The 17080-nt window shown below is 37.3% G+C and overlaps 1 protein-coding gene across 9 annotated transcripts in view; it reads right to left on the minus strand.

Moving 5' to 3' along the window:
• The window catches only part of EYA4 (EYA transcriptional coactivator and phosphatase 4), a 161971-nt gene that overhangs the window by 10474 nt on the left and 134417 nt on the right, over positions 1–17080 (minus strand). For all 9 annotated transcript variants that reach the window (XM_048490404.1, XM_048490387.1, XM_048490378.1 and 6 more), the window contains 6 exons: positions 15277–15413; positions 13849–13932; positions 9554–9643; positions 3002–3060; positions 2724–2884; positions 997–1111 (listed from right to left, as the gene is read on the minus strand). In XM_048490404.1, coding sequence (XP_048346361.1) covers positions 997–1111; positions 2724–2884; positions 3002–3060; positions 9554–9643; positions 13849–13932; positions 15277–15413 — 646 coding nt within the window. The remainder of the gene's footprint in view (positions 1–996; positions 1112–2723; positions 2885–3001; positions 3061–9553; positions 9644–13848; positions 13933–15276; positions 15414–17080) is intronic.

The following is a 17080-nucleotide window of genomic DNA, read 5'->3' on the forward strand; positions in this document are numbered from 1 at the left end:
AAAATCACAACACCCAGACACCAATGGGTGAACATTTTAAACTTCCTGGACAAATTATCATAGACCTCACTGTTTAAATACTTTAATTTTTCATATTACCTGAGAAACGTACAATTCTTTATGCTAAAGAAACCCCATTAAACTAGTGAGAGTACAGTACAACAGTACAACAAAGAAACAGTCCTCTGCAAACTGATTTCTGTATATGCCCGAAGTGTACAGATATCAATTAATGTTACTAATTTCAGGATTACAACTTTGGTACCTTTGGTACCTTCTCCATTTTTAAAAGGAAACACTGTTTTTATCAATTCTTGGCTCTGAACTTCCAGAGAGATCCTTTTAAAAAACCCTATGAATGCGAATAACTGCTGACCTAGTATTAATAGAGTTCAGCAGATTGGATCTGGCAGTAAAATATCACAAATAAAAGCCACTTCTATCAATGAAGCAGGACCTCCTTGTCTCTTCCCTCCCTCCAAATGCTCCTGAATGCTGTTCCTGGAGAACAGGGGACTCCCAGAAACAGCAAGAGGGGATAAGTGGGAGGTCTGCAGAATGAAGGCAGGGGATCAGCAAACAATTCTACCCTTTTCACTAATAGAAATTTATAGTGGAACTCAAATCAATGGTTCCATGATTTTGGTGGAAAAAACCCTTGCGGGTGGTGGAATAAATGGTGTTCCATATGTGTTATTACAACTTAAAAATATATACTTGCTGTATTTTAAAAGGTCAGATGCCAAGGTACTTGTACCTTTATGCGGATGATGTAGATATAAAAATACATATACTATGTGATCTTTAATAAGTAGAGGACTACATGCTACATCTAAACCTCGATAGGCATACTTTAATTTGTTTAGGCCGAGGATTTAAAAACCAACAAGAAAGCCTAAAGCTAGCATCTTAACATAAAATATCAGTTTTCTTCCTCACCAATTTTGCCTTGCTCTGAAGGCTATTTTTCTACAGAGCAAACCATCATCCACTCACCGTGTGCTAATAATTGATAATGATTTAAGTGCATTTGTCAGCCATGAGTCAGTGAGGGCTTCAATCTCTGCTCTTAACTGCAGCCATGCATCTCTTTTTGTAGGGCCAAGAAGTCCTGATACAAAAAGAAAAATATGTATTTTTAAAATGCATTTTGCTCTAGCAGGAATTTTTAGATTTTGCTATCACATAATAGTTCAAAATTGTCCATGGAAAAAAGCCATATTTAGCTAATTCATATACTTACAAATGCAAAATCTGAGCACAATCAGCATATAAAAACACTTTATACAAGAATGTAATATATGCACATCATGGGAAGACAGCATTCATTGGAAAAGACATAAACACTAGGAAAAGTTGAAGGCAGCAGAATTGACTCAACAAAGGAAGCCACGGCCTTCATTTTGAAAAACAAGAGTAAGTCTGTTAATGAGAGGATGTTTTGGAGGTCATCAGTTCAAAAGATTACCATAAGTCAGAAGTGACTTGTTGGCACATAAAAACACACACAGAGTTAGATATTTACATACTGTAAGGCTGATAAATGCTTTTGTATCCTTAAGCTTCAGCTATGCCGTTTTTGAGAAAGATGCTTCTGAGAAAGAAAACTAATAGTGGTTGCAAGGTATCTTATGAAATCACTCTGTGGGTCAATGAAACTGTACTGATAATCAGTGGCGTAGTGCCAAGGGGGCGGGGGCGCGCGCAATGCACTGAGCGCGTGCCAGTGCAGGAGCGTGGCGGGGGCATTCCAGTGCGTGGTGCCCTGGACACAGTTTCCCCTTGCTCCAGCCCTGCTGATAATGTCTACAATTTCTGCACATTACATTATTGGTACTTTTTGGGTTCAAGTGGGGAAAAAACCCAGAAATTTTTGAAAAACTTGAAAAAACTGATACTCCATATTGATTATTTAGGGTTTTTCTGAAACTTTTTGAGTTATTAAACCTGAACCCAAAAAATCCACCAAACTCCATGTGGGTGGGTGAGGCAGTAGGCAGTGTTGAGCTGTATCTGTGCAGCCTCTGAGACCCTTGTGGAATTCAGAGGCAGCAGTGCGGAGTTGAATGCAAGGCTTGGACTGAATTTGGTAAATGCTTGAGGGCTTTTTAAGAAGAACCACTAGTAGCTCTGCTGTAAATGTGGTGGCTCTAACATAGAAAACACCCCTCCCCACCTGAGGCCTGGAAAGATTCTGCATAAACTATAATGGAAAAGGTGTGCGTGTGTGCGTGCTAAACTTTAAAGCCCTGCTAAACCCAGTGCAAATGAGTCAAAACATTTTTTTGGTTTCTTTTGACATGGTTTACTAGAAAGGAAAGAGAACCCTTTAAAAAAGGAAAGAAAAACCCTAACTTCAGCATATCCACATTGGGTTCAACAGGGCTTTAAGTTTAAATACCCCCAACTCCATTGTAGACTATTGGGAATCTTTCTGGGGCTCTTGGGGGTGCTGCTGCTTTTAAGGTGGAGAGACCAGATTTGCAACCTAGGGCTGGTGACTCTCTGTAGAAGAACAACCAAGTTTGGTAAATATGCCCCCCCCCCCCAAAAAAAACAAATAAACAAACAAACAACATAGTAATAAAGCACCCAAAAATTAAGAATGCTTTTCACAATAATGTGAAATTTAAGACATTATTTTTATCAAGGCTATAGTAATTTCCTTGGGAAGTATTTAGAGGAGAAATGTTGCTGGCATCTTTTCATGAAAAAACACTTACCTCCCACATTGTTCTTGTAAGTATTATACAACTCTTTCACTCTTCTGTAACGGAATGCCAGCTTCCTCATCCAGTCTACTCCTCCTCTTACACCTGTTGGCAGACAAAGGTTTGCACTACTTGCAGCTGCATGGAAGCCATCAGTTGCAAAACTGTAGGTACTGCAAACACCCAAAATATGTAACAGTGAATACTTGTTCTTCCTACAAAATTAATCATTTTATATTACAGTTAATTTTGTTAGTTTTTATGTTATTTTTTTTAAAGATGTAGCTCACCTTAGGTCTTGTCCGTTGTCATCTGAAGACACATCATCAATATGTACTTGATCACATTCCTGGTGAAAGATTTCTTGTTTTAAATTTTTATCGGTTTAAAATATTTACATGATGTAGTAATGCTTCAAAGACATTATTTAGCTAAATGCTGAGTTGTATTTGTGCCACCAGAAGATGGCAGAATCTGCACACTGAAGTCTAATGAGCAAGTTTGTCATTCTTTTAATGAATTCCAGTGAGGTAGCCATGTTACTCCAGTGCAGTGAAAGCCAATAAGAAGTCTTGTAGCACCTTAAGACCAACAGCATATGTTCTCATAGCCCACTTTATCCGACACGTCTGATAAACACGATGCAAGACTTTTCTATCCTTAGCAGAATCAACTTTAACCAAACTGAGGTACTCCTGAGCTTATTATCACTGGAAGCCCTGGTGCTGTAATTGCCAGGGTCACTTTTCCCTCACCAGTTACAAATATTTAAAAAGATCCTCTCTTTCTTGTTGAGATCCAACCAATCTACCTGCCAACCAGTTCAGTGATTAAGATAGCTGCTTGAACTGCAAATAGCTGGTGAGACTATTGCAATTCACAATACGGTATGTATACATGTGATGTGACTATTTTTAAAAGATTTCAAATGGTTTAGTCTATCTGCAATTCTCCAGTATTCTTTAGAGAAATAGCTGTGTTTATTGCAAATAAAACTCCAAATAAAACTGCAAAATTGCAAATAAAACAACTAAAACAAAAATTGCAAATAAAATTGCAAATAAAACTGCATTGTAGAGCCATCTCAGTGAAGCAGTGCAGAATAGATTTCTACTCCATCTTACATAGTTTTAGTTCTAGCGTCTATGTAATATCACAACTACACAACTGCCAAATTTGAATTAAATGGTTAGCTCAAGGGAAAATAGTTACTAAAAACCCTTAATGAAGTGAATGAGAAACAATGTGCTTAGCTTTTTCCTTATTAAAAGCTACTCTTCAGATGAGGGTTCCAAATGCCTGCATTCTTGGGAGCCCCACTGGGTGGGGTGAGGGAGCTAGGAAGTATCTTGGAAGAAGCTGCAGGCAGGAGGAAAATTAAGTTTTCCACTCCTTTCAGTTTTTCTGTTTTGTAAAACTACATCGGGGACCTTAAGTATGCAAAGCATGTGCTCTACCACTTAATTCTCTTCACCTGATTGCCAGCTGTTCGTTCACTTAATGAGCACATTCAACTTTCTATTCATTCTATTACATCTACCTCCTAATGTTTTAGGAAAATGATTCCTTGATTATACTGTATACCCTTCTAATTGCCGGATAAATTTTTGAATTGGTAACATGTTTCAGAAACTGTTTAGAAATTCCAAAACACGTGTATGGTTAACACTACAAAGGAGGGGGATTGGTCTACTCATGAAACAAAGGCATTCAACTCTGCAGGCTGAAACAATATGACTAGTGGTGGCTGAAATACTAGTTTCTAGGGGTTATGTAAATATGTTTTTTCCATAGCAGAAAACCACAGTTACCCCAAATATGAGATGACCACCAAATGTGTGAGTATATTGATAGAAATGTATATTGACACATGGCACAACTAAATTAAGTGGTAGATAAGTAGACAGGTATTAGTTTCAATTCCTTTTTGTAATCAGGAGATTTTGATCCCTCTTCCTTCCTCTTGGATCCTACTTCAAGTAGCTCTTCTTCTTTAGCCATGTTGCTTCCTCCTTTCACTGGACCAAATTCATCCACATCTACCATCTTGGGGCATCTTTCTCATGGGCTGCATGTTTCTCAACTCCTTACCGCTGCTCCTCATTGATAGCCCATCCTTCAGATTATGTTTCTATACACATTTCCACTTGAATGCACAATTCTGTGCACACTAACTGTCTAGTCTTCTGGAATTTCTTTAATTTCTTTACTCATGCAAAAGTGTTTAGGTAAAGTTGTTGCCAACTCAATACAGCTGTTTGAGATGTAATCCTGTATTTTTACAAACTTCCTTTATATCCATTTTTGATTTGGAACAGAAGTGCAGTGCTAGACTACTACTGTGGATATGCTACCAATTTGATAGGAGGAATGATCAAGCTGTTAAAATGCTCTGCAATAGAGCTTTTTAAAAACCTCCTTAGCATACGTATGTAGACCTGGTTTGTTCCTGATTCCTCTGTTTCAGCAGCATTTTATCAGAAATTTGGGATTGATATTTGGTGTGGGGGAAGAGGATTAGTGCATAATTTTTCTTATTTAATTCCTTCTGTAACTCATGCCATTTTAATATTTTAAACAAATATTTGGTCTTTAGGGCCTAGGGAATAAGATCTTACTGAGTATGTGAAGTTGGTAAGTTTGACCATATACTACAAGAGCCCCCCGCCCCCCAGACAATCTGGCCTGCAGCTTCACTGAGAGAATTATTTCCTTACTGGTATTAGATGCACCCAACAGGGAGAAGTGGTATATTACAATTTTCCGAATATAACAAAAAAGGGGTTGACAGGCTATTAATTATGTTATGTTCCAAAATACTGTTTAAAACAACCTCCTGTGTCAATCTGGCCTGCAGCAGGAGAGGGAAGGCCAGTGCTTGACTGAAGGAATTGATCATTTCCTTACAGGTCCAAGCTGGAGAAAGACCTGCAGTGGCCACAGCCACCACGGAAGAGCAGATGGGGAAGAACTAGCCCTGTACTTCTAATTAATATTTTGGACTCCCCCAGCCCCATGTGTTATTACAGGGCATTGTTGGTATCTGTTATTGTTCTAAGTGCCTTTCCTGAAGGGCACTGAAGATTCTCTATATCTGACTTGTGCTATATTCATAGCCACTATAATGTAATTTTAATTGTTGTAAAGCTGTGTTCATATTAAATGCTTGTTAATCAGTTGAAGCAATTTCACATTTGCAAGCCACAAGGTACTGCCATTTTATTAATTTTAAATTTCCCCTCAAGACTCCAATAGAGATTTATGTAGCCAGGGATTTGCTAGGTTACACTTGCTCCTGTGCAAGCCATCAGAACTCACCAGAAGGGATGGCTAGTGTCTTCTGGACAAAGTAGTTCAGAAAGTCAGTGACAGAAGGGGTCAGAACATTACCATGACTAACACTTTCCCATTTTATATCACTCTTAAACTTTTATTTGCCCAGAAGGCATAACTACAGATTCACTAACAGCTGTTTGTCTCTTAGGCTACAAATAATAGAATGAAATTGATATTTGAATGCTAATACATGTAGGAAAGAAACTGAAATTTAGGAAAAACAACATCTGAGGGGGATTTCTCCAATAAAAAGTTCAGAGATCCTTATAATCTTTTTCTCTTTTAATTTTTCCAAGATAACTCTGCCAATCAAGGCAGCAAAACAGTTCAGGTTGAGATGTTTGGAGACATACAGGACATTTTTAAAATAAGGTACTGTTATAACCTAAAGTTACACAATATCTAACCTGGCTGTTGTGAATCCACTAAGCAGCATATTTACATTTAATTAATAAATGTCCATAGCAATCTAATAAAGCTATATATGAGAGGATTACAGAGGTCAAGACCTTCCTTTTCTTGCTTGCTTTATTATTATTATATTTTGAAAATGGCTATCATTTTCAAAATATAATAAGAGAAATATAATTTTTTCCCTTATATTTTTTTCATTTTGCTTTAGAATAAATTTTCTATTGGCAAGAATAAATGGAAAATTCTCTTTTACTATTTCAGTTTGAAAATATTGCCACTTGCCATTAGGTTATTCATGACTGAGCACTAAAAAGAAAGACCATAGATATAAATTTACAGAATTGGGGTGCTGTGTGGTTTCCGGGCTGTGTGGCCATGTTCTAGAAGCATTCTCTCCTGACGTTTCGCCTGAATCTGTGACTGGCATCTTCAGAGGATCTGAAGATGCCAGCCACAGATCCTATCAGATCCTCTGAAGATGCCAGCCACAGATGCAGGCGAAACGTCAGGAGAGAATGCTGCTAGAACACAGCCATACAGCCCGGAAACCACACAGCACCCCAGTGATTCCGGCCGTGAAAGCCTTCGACAATACGCTTACAGAATTATTTATAGTTTTATGAAACTATTTTGAACTCAAAATATTAATATTTCCCAAAAATATTTTAAAAATCTGGAAGAAAATAATGTGACACTTTGCATCAAATTCCAAAAGAACTGTTCACATGTTAGGCTAAATACCTAAACACACTTGGACCTGCACAATCCCACTTCAGTGAACAATACATAGTTCAACTATTATGTAATTCAAGCACATTTAGGATGTCATCTTAAATTAATTATCTCCGATTCCCAGTGGAAACTGATAATTTGGTAGCATAACATCAGGAGAAGGTTGTTTGATCATAATAGGAGGTGGAATATAAATTGGGGCGAGGGAAAGGGTCTGCATTAATTTTAAGGTAAAATACCTTTCAAAACAGCTACAGAACTGGCTATACTCAAGTCACAGTGGGCCACTGGTTGTGCAAGTTCAAAACTAAGAAAGATAAAATATATTTTCCATTACTTAGTGTTCATAAATTCATGTACAATAACTGAATTTTTACTGCAGTAACATTAATTTAAATCACCTTAATGTACTAGTTTTTTGTAGAAATGTTTCAGAACTTGACGTTTTTAATAAAGAGTGCAAAACCTACAGATGACCCACAAAAATGATCCTTTTGGAATTGGCAGTAATTATATTATCCAATAAAAACAATGACTCACAGCAGTAAAAACAAAAATCCTATTATATAGCAGATCTTAGAAGTTTCAGTCAGAGGGTGAACAACAACTCCCATTCACCATTATCTGCTGGAATTAGCTGTAAAATTGGTATGGATTATTATCTGCCAAGAATACAGAAATGTTTTCCTTGATAGTCAAAAAAATGCAGTGTAGGGTAACTTGTTTTCACGATTTATGAGAAAGAAGTAAAATGTACTTGAACTTCTCAATCCAACTTCCAAACATAACTAACTAACTATTTTACTAAAATCCAGTGAAAAATGCAACAAATTATTATATTTTTCTGTCTAAAAATTGATACTTATTCTTCATTGGTAATACCTTTGTAAATTATACATTTAAATGTAAATCTATATAATTATTTGAATCTTGATTGTTTGGTTTTTATATTCAACCTGGTATGATTTTATACATCACTTCCCATCCATAAAGATAATCAAACACTTAGACATGTCCAAAATGTACAACAGCTACAAAATAATCTCATTTTTGAGAGATTGCTTTTTTCGAACCAAATGAAGTACCCAAAGAATGTCCAAACCAATGTCACAAGCAAGCTAAAATTTAGGACTGGAAAATGGAAATAACATGAATAAATTAAATCCATGGGTTCCAAAATCCAGGGGGATGAACAATGAGGACTCTCAAAATTCTTTTATAACATGGGAGTCTGTTTTTGGGTAAATGTACTCAGAATATTCATTCAAATGCTGCATTCTAGTAACAGAGATAGTAACAGATGGAAAATTCCAATGGCCAAAAAAGACGAATGCCTTCTATTGTGCCATTTCTCTTTCACTTGTCATTTCCTACACTTCAGTATAATTGTTCTGAATATGCTGTTATATAGAACAGTTATACTGAAGTGAAAGGGATCCTTTGAAGATATTTCACTATCTTCTTTTTTTACATCTTCAGTTCTCAGTCTTCTGAGTGTTGAGGATGAGTTATATTTATTTCCTATCCTTTTGGCTGGACCTTTTTCTCCGTCTCTTTATTGCACTATAAAATTACACTATTCTAGATAAATTAATATCAGATAAAGTACTTTTACACCAATCCTCAAATCATTCCCCCCTTCCCACCAGGGATTCTTTACATCTAAAAAAGGGCAGGGCCTTAAAAAAATCATAATACCTTGGTCTGCAGGGATAAGAGTAGGGGGATGTATTGTTAGGCCTCAATCCTAATTTAATTTCCCCCATTCCAGGATATCATCAATTGTTACAGTCTCTCGTAAAGCTCTGAGAGAACTTGGGGAGACTGTAAATAGGCTCTGAAGGAAATGCTTTGATCTCAATTAAAACACCTAAAGGGATTTTTAAGCTGTGAAAGAGCAGTCACCTCACAACTTAAAAGATCCTGACCTGTGTGTGCAGGAAATGGGGTCAGGGCATGCCATCTACCCATCCCCCCCACTTCTATTAAATACTAAATGGAAGGAAAACAAGTAGCCTCATGTCATATGAAAGGTATATGCTTGCACCCTTTCCTCATACTTCTAGATACATACTCCTGAGTCTTCCAGTTGTTATTTTAAAAAACCTTTCCATCATACGTGAGAAATTCTTTGTGAATTCAGGTTACCTTGTTTACTGCCCTACTAGTGGTATGAGACTACCCTAATTAATATTAGGAGGACATTATTATAATTATTATTTACTGCCAATCAGTTCCAGTTTCTGTCAATCTAATATTTAGAGACAAATAGGTCAGAGGATATATCAAGTAAGCCAGATTCTATAAGATTATATCGGAAACAACTGAAAATTGAAAAAGGGAGTTCTGTGCATACATACCTCCAAGTCATTAAAAAATAAATGTGTATCAGCGAGATTAAAAATCATTTCTTCCATCCGTAGTCCCAGAGTCACTGCCACGGGTGGATCCTTAAAAGGAAAGAAAGAATGTGGCTAACAAATCATGTATCATAAGACTAAAATAAACTGTAACTCTAAAGACAAACACTGTAGTTTACTAAAGATGAAGAAATGCATAATAATTAAAATAATTCATTTTTAGGTGAAAACACTGACGCAACTGCTTTGTTCGTCTTGACTTTTGGTTTCCCTCTGGAAAAATGACAGGACAGGAAAGGGCAGTATCTTCCTCACTAACATTTTTTCATTCCCAAAGACAGCATCCAGGGCTACGTTTCAAATAAGAACAAAAGATCAGGTGTTGACACACAACTGCATTGATCATGTAGTTTGCCCCCAATATCCACATACTAAATGAAAATAGCTGTCAGGTTATTTTATTTTGAGCTACACATTTCAGAAAAAAGACATAGAAATCTCATTGTGCTAAGCACAGCAAGATGGAGAAGTTGTGAATCTATGAGGAAAAATCCATGCAGCAAGAATTCAGGATGGATTAAGTATGATTGGCTAAATCAAAATGGGTGAGGAACAGAGCCCGTGATTATAGACTGTGGATCCGAAGGGGGCTGTAACAAATAATAGAATCCAAGTATGAACATTAAATGTATGGATTTAACTGATGAATTTGTAAAATGTAGGTAACAAATTGTTCCAGTGTAGATCATACAACACAAATTGCTACCGACAACTTGACAACTAAACTATGTTGGGTTAACCCTTATAGTTTTAACTGTTGTGATATGAATTTATGCAAGCTGAACCAGAAGTTAATTGGTTGTGTTGATTTAAATACTGTTTTTGTAAGAAATCAGATTATTTTATTTTGAAATTAGAATGACATTGTTAATCTCCCAATCCATCTCTGCAGTAAATCCATTAAAGATTTCTTTCCTTTTACAGATGATTGCCTGATGCATGATTGACAAATAGAAGTGATAACTTCAGTTATATATAAAAATGCAACATGTGATTTTATCTTCAATTTTAAAAGAATAAAAGCAAATAAGAAAGAGGCAATGAAGCAAAAAACTGCAAAATCAGCGAACGACTGTAAGGGATTTTAAATCTGAAGCAGACAAAAATGGTTCTGTAGTCATACCTACTGCCCCCTGAAAATATTTTTTAAAAGTCTCCCTTCATCCTGATATATTGCTGATTTTTTTTGAAAAAAATCCTAAAACACTGTTAGCTCACTGGGCTCCTGGGAGCATTGCCTTCAGCCAGATATTTCCAGCATTGCAAGGCAGACTAGATCAACTGTAACACTTTCCTATATCAAAATACAAATGCCTTTGGTTACGTTAGCATTGGGCATAAATTGGAGCCAGACTGTCTGTCTGTGGACTTCTGTGATAGGTTGGGCCTTCTACTAGTATGCCTCTTAGGAAACAATATAAAAATATCTCAAGAGAACTAATAGTTACAGTACAAATGAGGTATACTGATTGAAAGAAATAATGTCAAAAACATCACTGCTTGCCATATCAGTTGAACATCCGGAGGTGGCATTATGAGGAAAAATCTTCAAGAAATCATTAATCAATTTATTTTTCGAATAAAATAAAATACATATATTATAAACACAGTTGCACTGTAAATGGATTTTTTTTAAAAAAACCAGAGAATCAAAACCCAAAAGTTGGCTTTAATGGCTACACTTAAATAACTGACGTAGGAAGACACCCTGGAAATGGTATTATTGCTGCTGAAGAAGCAAGAATTCACCTGCAAAAATGCTTTATTGTACCTTCATTTATGAGAGCCAACATGATGTAGTGGTTAACAGCAGTGGACTCTAATCTGGAGAACTGGGCTCCATTCTCCACTCCTCCACAAGAAGCCTGCTGGGAGACCTTGGGCCAGTCCCAGCTCTCTCAGAACTCTCTTTGACCTTGGGCCAGTCCCAGCTCTCTCAGAACTCTCTTAGACCTTGGGCCAGTTACAACTTTCTCAGAACTCTCACACAGGCAGGTTACAGAAAACCACCTCCGAATGTCTCTTGCCTTGAAAAGCCCACTGAGGTCACATAAGACAGATGAGACGTCACTGCACTTTCTGCCATTACCTTCGTTTAGTAAGGACAGCTCACTATATGACCCAGGAATCTGGCCATATGGATCCATGACACAGCAATCCTGAGACAAAAGAGGCACAATTTACATGGGTCTGCTCTTGAAGGCAACTGAGAGATTTCAGCTGGTGCAGAATGCCACAGCTCTGTTACTCTCAGGAACTGGGAACATGAATACTTTACCAGAATACTTTACTAATTCTGCAGTTGCTTCATTGCTTAGCAATTAGTTTCCAGGTCTAATTCAAGTTGAGGGTTATTACCTACAAAATTCTTTGCCTAGAACCCATATGTCTCCAGGACAGTAAATAAGTAAATGAATAATATAATGGCTGTGAAAATAAATACAAGGAAAAAGAAGCTCCAAGGAGTATCCAGCCCCATGATGATGATAAACTCAGTGGTGCATTTAAAAAAAATACACCTTTCTGTCAATAGAAAGCTCTAAATTTACAGCACTGTACAGCACTGTCTTTTTTTTTCATTTTGGATTGTGCAAAATGGTTCATAAGGAGAAGAAAGGGATTTTTTTTGTTTTATTCCTTTGTTGAAAATCCAAGTAGATTTTTTAAACTGATTTTACTCATTATTGCCCCAGGCACATTCTTCCTCAGAAGAAAAATGTTATCATGGAATGCAGCTCAGCTTCCTACAGTCTTTTGGTCAGTGAGATTCAACGCTTTTTAGGGAACTATGTGGTTTCAGCATCATAGTATCATCTTAACTGCCAAGACCCAGTGGTTGGAAATCAGCTTGAATGTGTTCCCTGCCAGAGACTTCAACAGTTATCCTAACTCTGTTCAAGACTTCCACTAGACAACAGAGCATCATTTTTGCTGTCTTGGACAACTAGCCAGAAGGACTAATTGAGATGAAACTGGATCTCCCTGTTTTCCAGATGAACAAATGGCTAGTCCCAGATATTTCCTTCTTATCTTAAGGCTGGACAGGAAGATTCCCTCACCCCCACTTTATCATGTAAGATACTCAGCCATCAGTACTTGCCTATCAAAGCTCTCAATTTCCCTAAAGATGCACATTTCCTTTATACCTTTACTTTTAATATTTTATTAGTGGGATGGGCCAAGTTATGTATTTTAACAGTTGAATAGTTTAATATTAATATTTTATATTTGTTAGCTGCTTTTATGTTGTTTTAAACTCAATTATATTATTTAATGTTGAAAGTTGCCACTACATCCTTTGGGTGAATGGTAACTAAAAAATCTCAAAAATATATAAAACAGTTATTTCTCAGCCCATCTAATTTGTAGTTTTGGATCCCAGCCTGTTACCCAAACTGTATGGCTAGCTCCTCTACTTTCCCACTCTCATTCTGCTGTGCTTCTCCAGTCTGGTCAATTTCCCTCTCTGGAGCTGCCCTGTTGTCTTCAGGAAGCAGGTTTGTTTTGTCTTCAATTTTCCCTTAGTAATTCTCTTAGTAACAGGTAGTTTATTAGGGAAATTGTTTAAACTGTTTTTATACTTCACATATGCATTTATTTCCCTTCTGCAGCACTTCTATTTTTAGTTTCCTGATTTAACTTGGTTCTCTTTCTGTAAATTAAATAAATTTATTTTATTGTTTAGAAGAAGAAGAAGAAGAAGAGTTTGGATTTATATCCCCCCTTTCTCTCCTGCAGGAGACTCAAAGGGGCTTACAATCTCCTTGCCCTTCCCCCCTCACAACAAACACCCTGTGAGGTAGGTGGGGCTGAGAGAGCTCCGAGAAGCTGTGACTAGCCCAAGGTCACCCAGCTGGCATGTGTGGGAGTGTACAGGCTAATCTGAATTCCCCAGATAAGCCTCCACAGCTCAGGCGGCAGAGCTGGGAATCAAACCCAGTTCCTCCAGATTAGATACACGAGCTCTTTACCTCCTACGCCACTGCTGCTCCTTTAAGAAGCATATTCCCCTTCATTTATTTCAAGTGTGGATCTATATTCAACAAGCATTTTTAACTTGTTAGCGGAAAGAAACTTTTGGTAGCTACAGGATCTATAAGTAGACTAGTGATTTCAGTAACCATGAAGACCACACCTTATTAACTACTTCTGTGGCATAAAGAATAAACCACAATTTTTAAACAAAATATATACAAACTCTGAAGCACTAGTAAGTACGTTGATCGACTACCTACCTTTCCATATTTTTGAGCATAAGATCCTGTAAGAAGTGAATGGAAAACAATGATTGTTTCATCCAAATCCCAAACGAATACACGCTGAAAAATGGAAGAATTGACAAAAATGAATAGATATAAAAGAATAAAGAAAATTACTGCCCACATTGTATTTGCTAAGGAGATGCAACACTGCAAGAAACAACTGAGTCCCTAAGTGTTATCTACGACAATCACTCCTTAACCTGTTTATGCTAGCAATGGCATACCTTGCTACTGGAAAATACAGAGGCACATTTTTTAGGCTTCACTCAGCAGAGCTTAGGACAACAATTACATGAAATTTATAATATACAGAAACAATTAGTTCAGCAGTAGAAACTAGAGAAGGGATAAACATCACGTAGATCACCTAGAAAGGCAGTGTTACGAAATTTGGGCTTACAAGGATGGATTGGCAAAAGGCAGTCATCTTTAATTTGGATACTAAATGAGTGATGTAACTATGAAAGAGAAAACACAACTTCTTGTGAAGGTGCATGCACCTCTTCTCAGTCAAATTTTAAAATGTGTAGTAAACATTAAACTTTCTTTTTAAAAATTGTTTACTATATATATTGCTTGATTTACTCCATCTGGCTATTGAGAATTACATTCAAGGTGCAGAACTCCTAATCTGTGGGCTTCCTCTTCCCAGCCTTCTCCAATTGTACCTTCCTTCCTCCTCCTTTCTAAACAAACTAGTTTGTTTTTGTACCTGAACTAGTAGTGTGGCACATAATGTTGTACACCGCCCAGAACCCTACGGGGGTGGAGCGGTTAATAAATCCAATCAATTAATTAATTAATTAATTAAACAACTAGAAGCCAATTAGCCATAATTTTATATTCTGATTTGTAAATAAACTTTGATTTGTGTATCCCATAGTTTTCTGGTACTAATGTAATGGAAAAATAACAAAGAGGAAGTGAGGGAGGAAGCCTAAGTACTTGAGAAGGGAACTGGAATCCTCAGGTGTGGATTACTGACAGTCCTATGTAGTTCAAATGGGGAAAAGGGATTGGTCAAATTACCTTCTTTAAACTCCCATTCATCTGAGGTTTTTTTGGATCCAAGATCATAACTAAATTATCATGTTACATATAAACAGAAAAGCAAGAAGAAATGCGCACACTTTACAGTTGCAGTTCTAAAGTGATTTAGTGGGGAAGCAAATTCTACTGAATAGATTAGAATTTAAACATGCACAGATAGGTCTGTAATGTGACATGGTTTATTACCTAATAGAATAAAAAAGCAAACACATTACATACTCTTAGGAAAAACTGTCCAAACAAAAATATTTCGTATTACCATTTGATGCTTCATTTACATCCAAAAACAATCAAAAATATGCATTATCACATTAGAGCTATAACTATTCATTAGTGTTTAAAGGGCCACACCTCCAAGTCACTATCAGGAGGAGGTGATGGGTTATTTTTCCGTCCTCTGCCCCTTGATTTCGACCCAGAACTTCTACATGTTCTTTCATCAAGATCTTTGATTGGTGTTGAGGGGCTCTGTACAGTGTCAAACTCTCCTGTAAACAAAACAATTCACAAGAACATAATTATGTTTTTTTAGCTTAATAGAAAGGAATCTACATAATTTTATGCATCATTGTTCACATGAGGCACCCCCAAAAAGATAAGAACAAGAAGTTTGTAAATTTCCTATTTGTTCTAGTAGAAATGTGTAGTCTGTTCATTGAGGTTCCACTCCTTCTAATCTCCTTTAACTATAATGTCTTCTGGCAGAAAGAACCCAAACCCATACCAAGAACAATGTAGAACTTCTAGCAAAGTAACTCAGTACAAATATTAACTGAACATGGAACTATGAAGAAAAATGAGACAGGAGGTTATAGGGACATCCTCAGAAATCTCTACCTGATATCTGCCTTCACATGAGACAATGGAAAGGTGCAATTTTGTAGGATGTTACAGATTGCCATATTTCCACAACGTAAACAAGAACTTTGCAAAGAAATCAAAGTTTCCATTTCTAATGGCTGTAGAGCGATGGGGCCACTGGGGTTAACAAGAGCAGCTCCGTCCAATAGCTCACAAAGAATGTGCTTTTTTCCCCCTGGAGCCTCCCAAAACATCTGCAACCCTTATTTCCTGAAGGAGTCGGATGTTCTGTACCAAAGAAAATCTTGTGAACTTATGGACATACATATGATTGCTCCGTATATTTTTCAACAGGAGCATGATCCCAAAAGGTGCTGAGGTTCTTCTCTCAGACAATATGCTGAGATATCCAGTGGCTTTTAGTTAAATAATTTTTTTAGACATCTATATTTCATGAGATTCTGATCATAAGAAAATTCCTTAAAGGAAACAACCAGCATCCTCATTGCATGAAGCTCTTGGTTCTAGGTTCCTGAATTTCTCAAAAGTGTGAATAAATGAGCCAGTTGATGGGGCAAGGACCTGATATGAATATTCAACAATGAGTAAACACTTCAGGAACAAAAGCAAGATCAGGAGTTAGCATTACCTTGTCCAATGGAATATGAACAAGTACTCATTTAGTGAAGAGCGCTCAGCTATGTCCAGTTTTAAAGGGACAGACTTGCAAGCTTCCATTTCTTCTGACCCCCAAGAGATTGGAGAACTCTATAGCCGTCCCTTTTCCTTACTCCCTGGAGTTACCCAAAACAAACTGGATAACATTCAATGACATCAGCAAGTCTGATAATAACTCCTGCTAGACAATGCCATCAGCAAGTCTGATAATGTCCTGCATATCTAACACTTCGGTAAGCTTTCCCCACTCACCTTCTACTGCGCGCCGCTCTCACGCCCCCTCAGCATGCGCGGGGTCATCAAAAGGTGCCGTTTCTTCAGCGCCAGGAATGACGCGCTGAGGTGGTGCAAGAGCGGCAGTGTCGGGGCGGCTGCATGGTTGCCGCCCTTGCAAGTGGGGAGCACCGCTGGACCCCACGCTACTTTCCCGGAGTATCGCGCAGCAGAAGGTAAGTGGGGAAAGCCCCCGGATCTGTGTTTCTGTTTACAGGCTCTGCTTAGTTGCAGCACCTCCCACTTCACTACTATCAACTAGCACACAGATGATCTAGAGCAACTTCACAATTTCAAACACAATTTATACTCCAGAGATGGTAAGCAATCCCCTTTCCCTACACTCAGTATGTATCCTAAACAATATTTAAATAGGCAGGCTAGTATTACTTTATATCACAAT

This window comes from Sphaerodactylus townsendi, linkage group LG01 (assembly GCF_021028975.2).
Source record: "Sphaerodactylus townsendi isolate TG3544 linkage group LG01, MPM_Stown_v2.3, whole genome shotgun sequence".
NCBI classification, from domain to species: Eukaryota; Metazoa; Chordata; class Lepidosauria; order Squamata; family Sphaerodactylidae; genus Sphaerodactylus; species Sphaerodactylus townsendi.